Source organism: Microtus ochrogaster, linkage group LG4, assembly GCF_000317375.1.
Source record: "Microtus ochrogaster isolate Prairie Vole_2 linkage group LG4, MicOch1.0, whole genome shotgun sequence".
In the NCBI taxonomy this organism is placed as follows: Eukaryota; Metazoa; Chordata; class Mammalia; order Rodentia; family Cricetidae; genus Microtus; species Microtus ochrogaster.
This window is the reverse complement of record NC_022030.1, coordinates 34,657,806-34,669,182: the sequence shown is the minus strand read 5'-3', so window position 1 is coordinate 34,669,182 and position 11,377 is coordinate 34,657,806. Positions and strand designations below refer to the sequence as shown.

The window sequence follows — 11,377 nt, the reverse complement described above, 5'->3', positions numbered from 1 at the left end:
AAAAAAAAAGACAAGAAGGTGCCTGGGGACCCAGGCCATCTGGGTGTATCCTGGCATTTGTTAGGCTGGTTATCTTGTCTGAAGTCATTGAGCCACTGCCACACAGGGTGCCCTGGGAGACCGACAGCAGGTTTGGGGGCCTAGGGGAATGCTTGGGGTTTTAGGTATGAGTATAGAAAGAACAGCTGTTGAGGGCATCTTGTTGCAAGGGGAAAATCATATCTGTCACAGAAAATCCCCCCCAGACCTCAAGATTACAGAGTGGTGGTGCTGGGGTGGGGGTGGGGGGAGACACACAGCACTGGAAGAAAGCAAAAGGAGACAATGTAGGGATCCCATGTTGAGAGGTGCTACTTGGGGGATGCTGTTGGGGGTCTGTGGCCTCTTTAATGATGGTGGCCTACACCGTCTCTCCTAGTCTGCTCAGGATCAAGGCCCAGGACTCCTCCAGGGACTCTACGCCGGTCACCAACATCATGTTCCTCAAGACGCATAAGACAGCCAGCAGTACCATGCTCAACATTCTCTACCGTTTTTCGGAATCTCACAACCTGTCCGTGGCGCTGCCCAAGGGCTCTATGTTCCACCTGGGTTACCCCTGGCTTTTCGTGGCACGCTACGTGGAGGGCATGGAGCAGAATGGCCCACAGGATCATCACTTCAACGTCATGTGCAACCACTTGCGGTTCAACTTTCCTGAGGTGGGAAACATGGAGGCGGGAGAACGGGTGGGCTGGAGGTTGCCTCGCCTGCAGTTTTGGTTGTGAGTGACCGTGGTGCTTGCAGGGGTGGAGTGGGGTGTAGAGTCAGTGGGGGAGTCGTCTGAAGTTGTAGGGGTGGAGAGGCCTGCCTGCCGACCCTGCCATTCTCTTCAAGCGGCCAGTGGCCTGTAATTGCTCTTGGCATGAGACATGTAGCCCCAACTCTGTCTTCTTGAGGGCATCTCAGCCCTCTCTCATATCCCTGAATTTCTGGTTCTGGAAGAACATACTGGGCTTTTGTTGCCCCTGAACTGTCTGTTGCACCTGCTCCTGCGGTGTGTGAAGGAGTTGGGACAGGTGGGAGTTGGGAACTTTGTATAGTCCACCTAACACAGGACTCTTGGGGTACCACTTCCTCCTTTTCCAAATAGGTGCAGAAAGTCATGCCCAATGACACTTTCTACTTGTCCATCCTACGAAACCCAGTTTCCCAGCTGGAGTCTTCCTTCATCTACTATAAGAGATATTCGCCTGCCTTCCAGAAAGTCAAGACCTTGGACCAATTCCTGGCAGATCCGTGGAAGTACTACAATGTCAGCGTGGGCCTGAAAAATGCCTACGCAAGAAACAACATGTGGTTTGACTTTGGCTTCGACAACAATGCTCAGGCTGAAGAGGGCTACGTTCGCAGGTGCCTCTCGGAGGTGGAGCGCCAGTTCCAGCTGGTGCTCATTGCGGACTACTTTGATGAGTCCATGGTGTTGCTGCGCAGGCGGCTGCGCTGGCAGCTGGATGACGTGGTGTCCTTCAAGCTGAACCTCCGCAGTCAGCGTACGATCTCGCACTTGAATCCAGAGAGCCAGGAGCGTGCCAAGCGCTGGTGCGACCTGGACTGGCAGCTCTACCAGCACTTCAACCGCACGTTTTGGGCTCAGCTGCAAGCGGAGGTAAGCCCCCGCCAGCTCAGGGAAGAGCTGGCGCAGCTGCGGGCGAGGCGTCAGGAGCTCACCACCCTGTGCCTTCAGGACCCCGAGCCCAAGAACACGACGCAGATAAAAGATCAGAATATGCTCCCCTATCAGTCCGGAGATGCTGAAATTCTGGGCTACAATCTTAGGCAGGGTCTGGACAATGCTACACTGCACATCTGTCAGAGGATGGCGATGCCAGAGCTCCAATACATGGCCCACTTGTATGCGCTGCAGTTTCCCGACAAGCCTCCCAAGGACATACCTTTGCCGAAAAAGTAGGGGTTTGACTAAATGACCTTTTCTCCCCAGGCTTCCTGGGGAGCCTTAAACTTGCCAGCCTACCTTTCCCAAGGGAAGAACAGGGCGAAACCTCTGTGTAGAGATCCACCTATCCCCAGCTCTGGGGAGAGGGCCCGACACCTAAGACAACAGGCACAGCTGGACTCTGGCTGAACCCAACCATTGTAGAGACACGTCCTGGACAGGCCTGAATGCCTTTAATTATCTGTCCGCAGGAGTCAGTCTAAACAGGCCATCAGGTGAACATCAGCCTTGGGGAGAACAAGGGCTTAGGCAATGGCGTGGCGACCCATGAAGAGACTCAGAAAGGCTCCCTGGGAGTTTCTAGCCCCATGGATTCAGCACTGGACCCAGAGCCAGGCTTACATAGAGCGCGCAGGCAGCAGCTCAAAGGTGGGCCCAGGGGAGATGGGTGAACAGGCGGCCTCCCATCTTTGGCTTTCTGAAGAACGACGTAGACTGAGAGACGTGAAAGTTGCTCGTTAGCTGAACACAGGTGGTCCACCTCATAGCGTCCCACTGGACAATCCCGAAGGAGAACGTGCCGGACTTGACAACGGTGCTCAGAGGGTCCCAGGGACCTTTGGTTGCCTTGGAAACCACGATGTGTATAGTCTCAAGGACTTTTTTTTTTTGGTGCCTCTCTTTGTCATTTGTGGGGAGCTACTAAGTCCCCAGCCCCCAGTTCTTGCAGGATGAGAAACCTGGTTACCTGGGGTGCCTAACACCAAGTAGACTGGGAAAAGCAAGGTGCCCGGTGTCTTGGGAAAGCTGCCACTGTCACATGCTCAGCCTACAGCTTCAGCTTGAACTTTGTGTTTGTTGAGCCTGAGTGGAGGCTTTTCTTCTGTGTAGGAGCCTCCAGCTCGGGGCAAGAGGGCCCGTGCTCCTTTGGACAGCAATTTAATAGGGGCACGTTAAGAAAAACAATTGTCAGTGAGTTTAGAGATGGTACAACGAATTTATCAATCCAAAAGAACATTGTAAATTGAAAACTGACTTTCCCAAAGTGAACAGAGTTAGTCAAGAATGCCATGGTGGCACCAGCCTTTAATCCCAACATTGGGGAGGCAAAGGCAAGCAGATTTCTGTGTTCAAGATTATCCTGGACATAATAGTGAGTTTCAGGACTTCCAGGGCTACAAAACAAGATCCTGTCTCAAAACAGAACAAAACAGAAAACCACAAACAAACAAAAACCCAACCAGTCAAACAAAAGCGAAACCAAGCTTCTGAATTTGGATGAAATTACTCTTAATAACTTGTGTTCTTTAGAAGAGCAGGCAGTGCTCTTAGCCTCTGAGACATTTCTCTGGTTCCTTAATTAGAACTTTTCATTCTTGGTAGATTTAATTCTTTTTCTTTTTGTCAGTTGTGGAGACTGATCCCAGGATCTCGAGTGTGCTAGGCAAGTGATTTAACAGTGAGCCATGTCCCCAGCCCTGAACCCTTAATTTCAAGAAAGACTCAGGAAGAAAGAGCATTCAGTTGTTTCTTTCATTCATATACATGTATATGTATGTAAATATATATGCGACAATTGAATATATGGGACAACCTTCAATTGTCTCATATATATATGCATGTGTGTGTGAGCAATTTATGAAAATATTTTGTTTCTTTGAAAACATGCTTTCTCTCAGGAAAAATGTTCTTTATGTAGAATAGGATATATTTGTTGGCAGACACACACACCCACACACACCCACACACACACTATTTCCTTAGACTATAAAAAGCCAAGAGTACTTGAATTACAGTCAGCCACTGATGTTTCATTGTTTTGTACTTAGGAATGATTCATGAGTTTTTATGACTTAATTTAAAATTTTTATAAACATGGATCCCATTTTCTCATACATTATTTTTTACAACTATACCTAAATTAGAGTACGAGTGACTCATAAGTTTCTATGACTTAATTTAAAATTTTTGTAAACATGGATCCCATTTCATTCATACATTTTTTTACAACTATACCTAGAATAGACATAAAAATTAAATTATCAGTTAAGCAAAGTAATATTTATTTCATTTTAAAGACTCTACCCAAAGTCTAATAATTGTCCCAATACACAGGAAGCAATAATGGGCACTGTCCTGCCTTCTAATCTATATTTATTCTTTTCACACAAAAACACAACTCTCACCTCAAGGGGATAAGAGATAGTTTATTCTGGAGCCAAAGGCGAGTGAGTGATCATGACCCAGGAACACCAATTTAGGTTACCTTGACCTCCTGTTCCTACCTGAAACAGTTTGATGAAGTTTTCATAGTACCAGAACAAAGAAAGTCATAAATTAAGACACATAAAAAAATATATCGGTGGAAATGCTAGGCAGACGGGTCCCAGGAAAATGAGGAAATCCCTGCTATAGACCTCAGGTCCCTGACTGATGACATTCTGAGGCTTCGGGTGGTGGAAACCAGGGTCTGTTTTACTACATTCTCAGAGGTTTGTGTCAGGGCCCATAACTGTGAGTCCATTCCACCTTGCCTACAGGTCAGAGTTCAAACTTGTTTCCCTTCCTTCCTTCCTTCCTTCCTTCCTTCCTTCCTTCCTTCCTTCCTTTCTTTCTTGGTTTTTCAAGACAGGGTTTCTCTGTGGCTTTGGTTCTTGTCCTGGAACTAGCTCTTGTAGACCAGACTGGTCTCGAACTCACAGAGATCCTCCTGCCTCTGCCTCCCGAGTGCTGGGATTAAAGGTGTGCGCCACCACTGCCCTGGCTCTGTTTTGCTCTTTCAAAAGTTGTTGTTGACAACAAGTGGCTACAAGACAAGAGGCCCTGACCTAAATGGCTAATTAGTAATTTGAGTATGAGGGGTAACAGCTCCATCTTGGCCAAAGGTCAGAGATGCTCTGTTTACGAAGTCTGTTGCCTCCCCCTCCCCTTTTGGAGTGGAGTGTAAAAAGACATGTGGAAACTAAAGGGCCGGTTCAGTATTCACTTAGTGTCCCTCCCGGTGGTGTTCTATGTTTCGTCTCTTATTTCTCTCTTATCTCTGTTCCCTTCTGCTTAATAATTATTATAATCCTCATGCTCCTATCCTGGAGCGTGTGAATCCAGTTGAGGCTGGTCCTCGACAGCTGTTCCCATTAGTCACAGGATGCTAGGTCAGACACGGGCGGGCAAGAAGTGGATAAGGGGCTTGGCTGTGCTGGCTAGTTTTGTGTCAGTTTGACACAAGCCAGAGTCATCTGAGAGGATGGAGCCTCAACTGAGAAAATGCCTCCATGAGATCAGGCTGTAGGGAAGACTGTATTTTCTTAACTAGTGACTGATGGGGGAGGGTCCAACCCAGCAGGGGGTGGGGCCATTCCTGGGCCCCTGGCCCTGGATCCCATAAGAAAGCAGACTGAGCAAGTCAGAAAGCAGCCCCCCTCCATGGCCTCTGCATCCGTTTCTGGTCCAGCTTGTCATCCAGTTTGAGTTCTTGCTTTGCTTCCCTCAATTCAGGATGTGTGAGCCAAATGAACCTTTTCCTCCTCAATTCTCTTGCTCACAGTGTTTCATCCCAGCAACCCTAGTGATCACAGGCGCTGGAGAGCACTCGGGAGAAGTTGCAGCATCCCAGCCTCTCCACGACTGAGATTCTAACCAGTTAATCAGCCTTAGAGGAAGTTTAATGTAGGCTATGGTTCTTTCTAGAAACTTGTCCCAAGTCCCTCTGTTTACCAACCGTCACATTTTGTGTATCTAGGGGCCACATAGCTGTGTTGTCTCACATCCCTGGGGTCTGATGTAGCTGAGGCTGGATGAAGACACCGTCCCTCCACCCCGAAAGAAAGTCCAGAGAGGAAACTATTGAAGAGAGCCCTTTGAAACTGTTATAGTGTAGATCTTCACAGCTCGTGGTTTCTCGCAGACAGTGGGGAAAGGGGTAGGCTACCAGGAGTGTGACCATGCTCCCGTGACTGTATGGCTGTATGGGCAATATAAATTGGACTTGCTGTTTTGTTTTTTTGGGGTGGGGCACAAGGATGGAAGAAATGGGAATTGGGTGCAATCAGGTGCATTGTGTGAAATTCCCAAATAATTAATAAAAATATTATGTTGGGAAAATCCCTAGATTGAGTATATGTTTTCCCTGTATTTATTTATATTCTATAGACTATTTATACTTACAATATTGAAAAAAAAACACTATCCTTTAATTTTAGGTTTTCTTTTGGCCAGTTTGATCTAGTTATAATTTCATTGGAGTGGCTACCTCTAATTCTTCTTCTTTTTTTTTTGGTGGGAGGGCACTGTCTCATTGTGTATCCCTGGTTGACCTAGAACTCACTGTGTAGACCAGACCGGCTCAAATTCACATAGATCTACATGCCTCTGCCTTCCAGGTGCTGGGAGAAAGGAGTGTGCTACCATATCTGGCTTAAACTTAAATTAAAAAAAAAACAAAACTTAAATTCTTAAGAAAGATTGATTTCAGTATCTAAGTCATCAAAATTCTTAACTGTGGATACTGACATGAAAAGATTTTAAGTCTTATGATTGTACAAAGGTTTTAGTTTGGAAAAGTAAATGAAAAGTCACAGGAGGAATTGGGCAGCAATATAGTGTCCTTCTAAAAAATTCTAACACAATTATCTTTGCCTGTGACCTTCATTATTACTAAGAACTGTGATAGAAAAAGAGATCAGCCCTGCTAAAAATCAAAATTTGTTATAGGCCTTGTAGATGTAATCCTTTTTTGTTTGTTTGGTTTTGGTTTTGGTTTTGCTTTTGTTTTTTTGAGACAGAGTCTCTCTGTGTAGCCCTAGCTGTCCTGGAACTTGCTCTGTAGACCAGGTTAGCCTTGAACTCACAGAGATCTGCCTGCCTCCATTCTGTACCTCTGACTCCCTCTGTCTCACTGGCGAACCACACCCCTGCCAGATTCTAAAACAGTGTTCCTCCTGCCTAGTCTCTCCTGCCTAGCTATTGGCCATTCAGCTGTTTATTAAACCAATCAGAAGGCGCCCCAGTCAGATAAGGCAAAACAGAGACATATATTCACAGGGTACAGAAAGATTTTCCCAGAACAGCTTCACCTTCCAGGGCTTCTGTTGGATGCGTTATTGTCCTTTTGCCAGCTATGGTAAAGCAGGAGACACAGCCCATAGTTTCCTCCAGCAGAATTTTCAGTTCTCTAACTCTTTAGGGAGCTCCGCCCAGGTAAAGAGCTGAATGGCCAATAGCTAGGCAGGAGAGGGATAAGCAGGACTGCCAGGCAGAAAGAATAGGAGGAGAAATCTAGGCTTGAAGGAAAAGAGGGAGGAGAGAGAAAAGAAGGAGAGGAGGACACCAGGGACCAGGCACCCAGCCACACAGCCAGCCATGGAGTATGAAAGAAAGCATGATATATAGAATAAAGCGAGACAAAACGTTCAGAGGCAAAATGTAGTTAAAGGGAAATGGGATAATTTAAGTTAGAAAAGCTGGCTAGAAACAAGCCAGGCTGAAAGGCTGGACATTCATAAGTAAGAATAAGTCTCCATGTAGTTATTTGGGAGCTGGGTGGCAGGCCCCCAAAGAGTAACAAAAAATAAAAAATAAAATGAAACAAAAACAAACAATTACAGCATAGAGTGAATGAAAATTCTACAAGAAAGAAGAAGCCACACCCTCGGATGAACCTTCTTCTGATGAACAGGTTAGGATCCTCAAGTGTGGGTAGAGAGGTTCCAAAGGTTCGGCTTCAGTGCCTTGTCACTGTTTATCTTGGCCGCTCTTTAGCTTCCTTGTGGCTCGTCTCTGTCTGACCTAAGAGCCTTGTGACTAACAGGTAAGGCCCTTTAGAATGTTTAAACAGGCTCCCGTCTTTTCCCAACGCAAAGGCTCAGTGTGTCATCAACTAGAAATGACAGAAGAGATTGCTCCACTTTAACTTGCTTATCTAGTGTTTCGATCAGTGTATTTGAAAAGTGCCATGATTTATGACTTTTTTTTGTACTGTGACCCTAAAAGTTTTATCAAGCTATTATCACATTGTAACATGCAGTGGGAGGTACCCCAGATCTGTGTGCTTCGTGCGTGGCCACTCATATTTGCCTCCAAAATAAACTAAGTCTTTTTTAAGAAGTTTTATTTTATGTTATGTGTATAGGTGTTTGGCCTGCGTGTGTCTGTGCACACACCCATGTACCTGGTGTCTGAGAAGGTCAGAAGAGGGCGTGGGATCCCCTTGAACTGGAATTATACATGGTTGTGAACTGCCATGTGGGTTCTTGGAGTCCTCTGGAAGAGCTGCCAGGATTCTTAACTGCTGGCCCGTCTTTCCAGCTCCAGGCTAGGTCATTTTAGGCGAAAATCGTGAGATTTGTATCGGCAATTCTGAAACCAGGACACGGGGCCCTGAGAATTACCCACTTTTCACCCGGAAGACTCGCTAGATGAGAGCGAGGTACTGGCAACACGGGTTTTCCAGGTGGATTTTGGTGACTTCTTTCTGGGACTCAGAGCTCTCTTGATCCATTTTGTTGTTTGTTCTGAGCTGGTTGTTTAGGACCCTATTTGATAAATACCTTTTTTTTCCCCCTTTCAAAACATTTGGTTTACATTCTCTGTGGTGGTTTGAATGAGAACGGCTCATATTATTTGAATATTTGGTTATTTGAATATTAGGTGCTTTTTGCCAAATGAAAGCAGGGAGATTTTTATGGGCTGTGGGAGACGGGTGATGACGTGTCCACCACAAGCTGGGGTTGTGCCCAAGTATGGTCAAAAACGGAGGGCTTAGGTGGGGACTTGGGCGCCTGGCAACTTCAGGGGAAGAAGCTGCAGTAGCTGCCAAGAATGCAGAACTGGACTTTTTGGCACCTTTCCTTTGTTCAGAGACTCTCTGAGTGGGCTGGGTTTGGGGGGGGAGGAATGACTTTCTGAATCAGGCACGGGTGAGCTGGAGGTTCCAGTGAACGTCATCATGTCACTCAGGGTGGGCTTTGAGGTTTCAAAAGCCCATGCCAAGTCTAGTCTCGTCCCTTCCCCTCTTCCCCTCCCCTCCCTTCTCCTCCTCCCCTCTTCTCCCCTCCCTTCTCCTCCTCTCCTCTCTTCTTCTCCCCTCCTCTCCCCTCCCCTCCCCTTCCCTCTCCTCCCTCCCATCCCTCCTTCTCTGCCTTCATCCTGTGAACCAGCTGTCCGCTCTCCGCTACTGCTCCAGCGGTCTTGTTCCCACCATGATGGTCATGGACTAACCTGAAACTGTAAGCAAGCCTATAGTTCAATACGTTAAAACAAAAGTTGCCTTGGCCATAGTGTCTTTTCACAGCAAAAGAACAGTAGCTATGACATTATCTGTTTTGTTTATTTTCTTTGAAAGCATTTTTTTTTAAATTTCAAACCATTCAGTTTTACCTTTGTTTCGTTATAGACTTCAGTAGACATGTTGTTTTGTTCTTGTGCAATCAGTACCCCACCCCAACCCTCTAGACACTTCTCCCATATCTAATCTAAAGAAAGAGGAGATGTTTGGAGAAAAACACATTGTTTGGTATTCCAGCCAGTTTTATGTTAGATTCCTGTATGAGTTAACTCGCAAGTATTTAAAAAAAATTGGAAAAATCTAACAAGATTCACTATTTCTATATTGACTTATTTTGTGTGCTTAACAAAACAAAAGTCTAGCAGTCCTGGGCAATAATAAAAAAATCATATCTGGGTAGCCTACTTGAATTAAGATTTGAAATCACGACGGGCTGCTCCAGAAAGTCGTTTTTGGATGGATTGTTCCAGGGTCAGGCTCCTTTCCTGTTGCAGCCACCTGCACCCAGCAGCCTTTTTCCCAGAATTCTCCAGCTCTTGTTCTCTTTTGTCCCCGCTGCATTGGATCACTGGACCCTGCCAAGTCAAAGTATAGACGCCAGCTCCGAGGCGAACTCGTGCAGTGCACACCAAGGACTTGTGGAAGTGGCAGAGGATAGAAGAGATGCCCCTGCCCATGGGATGCTAATGAGTAAACCGGGGAAGCACAATGAGGTAGATGAAGAAGAGGAAGAAGGTGGGGGCGGGGGGCGGGGGAGAGGACCGTGATGACGAGGAAAAGCTGAGGCAGCTACGGGCTAGTGGGCAGCCGAGGCGATCAAGAAGCAAAAGACCTATAGGATGACTAAATAGGGAAAAAGAAAATGTTAGATTTAAAAGGCCACTGTGACCTAGTCAACCCTCCAGTGTGGGTCTCAGAATCTAAATGTCGTCACTTTTGATTAGAGGGGCCGACCCAACTGCCTGCCTGTAGGGGGCAGTGCTGCCCACAAATGATCACACTGTGAAACTTGCAACAGGGAGGGAAAAGAACCAAAACTTCATTTTCTCTTTTCCTACAAATGTTTTAAAAAGAAGGGATGGAGAGATGGCTCAGAGGTTAAGAGCATTGCCTGCTCTTCCAAAAATCCTGAGTTCAATTACCAGCAACCACATGGTGGCTCACAACCATCTGCAGGCATACACACAGACAGAATATTGTATACATAATAAATAAATAAATAAATATTTAAAAAACTTAAAAGGGAATTTTTAAAATTTAAATTACATATTTTTGTACATATTGTTAGGCACCAGCCACTTTCAATGATAATAGGTAACTGACCCAGCCTTAGGAGCATTCTAAGTTCTTTCTCCTTTTTCCTTTGGCTTTCTGAGACATGGTCTCTCTCCGTGGCAGACTGTCCTGGAACTCACTGTGTAGACCAGGTCTGCCTCAACCTCACAATGATCTCCATGTTTTTGCTTCCAAGTGCTGGGATTAAAGGCGTGCACCACCCATGGCAGGCTCTATGTCCTGCTTCCAATTTTACTTGTGGCATCACCACGTTCATTATAATCTCAAAGGAGAAAAAAAAAACCACATTGAACAGCAACAATGAAATCACTTTCTGAGCACTCCAGTAACGATTTCTGGTTTCCGTACTGTATACAAGTCGTTTATTTGTAAGAAATGGTGGAAAAAGGCAAACATGAAAACTTTCTTTTTTTGTATATGAAGTTACTGGTTTTTTTTTTTTTAGTTTGTTTGGTGTATATGTAAAACAATTTCCAATAGGAAACTATAGTTATTCTTCCTTTTAAAAGTATTTGTTTACTCTTATTTCTGTGTATGAGGATTTCGCGCATGTGTGTATGCACGCGCATGCGCACTCCTGTGCACTGTGTGGGTGCCTGGTGCTCACAGAGGCTAGGAGAGGGTGCTGAATGCCCTAGGCATGGAGTTATAGATGGCTGGGAACTGACATGTGGGAGCTGGGAACTGAACCTCGGTCCTTTGCAAGAGCGGTAAGTGAATTTAACCCCAGGTCTTATTTCTCCAGATTCAATAAACCAGACTTTTATTTTGGTGGAAAAAAGAAAACCACCAAAATGATAGAATTGGTAATTTGCAAGAATTAATAGGAGCTTTAAAAACTACATGTACATTAAGAGACATTA

General features: G+C 45.7%; 1 protein-coding gene across 1 annotated transcript in view; it reads left to right on the top strand.

Moving 5' to 3' along the window:
- Gal3st2 (galactose-3-O-sulfotransferase 2) overlaps positions 1-1,951 on the top strand; it is a 6,521-nt gene extending 4,570 nt beyond the window's left edge. The window contains exons 3-4 of the mRNA XM_005361400.1: positions 419-701; positions 1,133-1,951. Of these exons, the coding sequence (XP_005361457.1) occupies positions 419-701; positions 1,133-1,951 (1,102 nt within the window). The remainder of the gene's footprint in view (positions 1-418; positions 702-1,132) is intronic.
- The last annotated feature ends 9,426 nt before the right edge of the window (positions 1,952-11,377 follow it).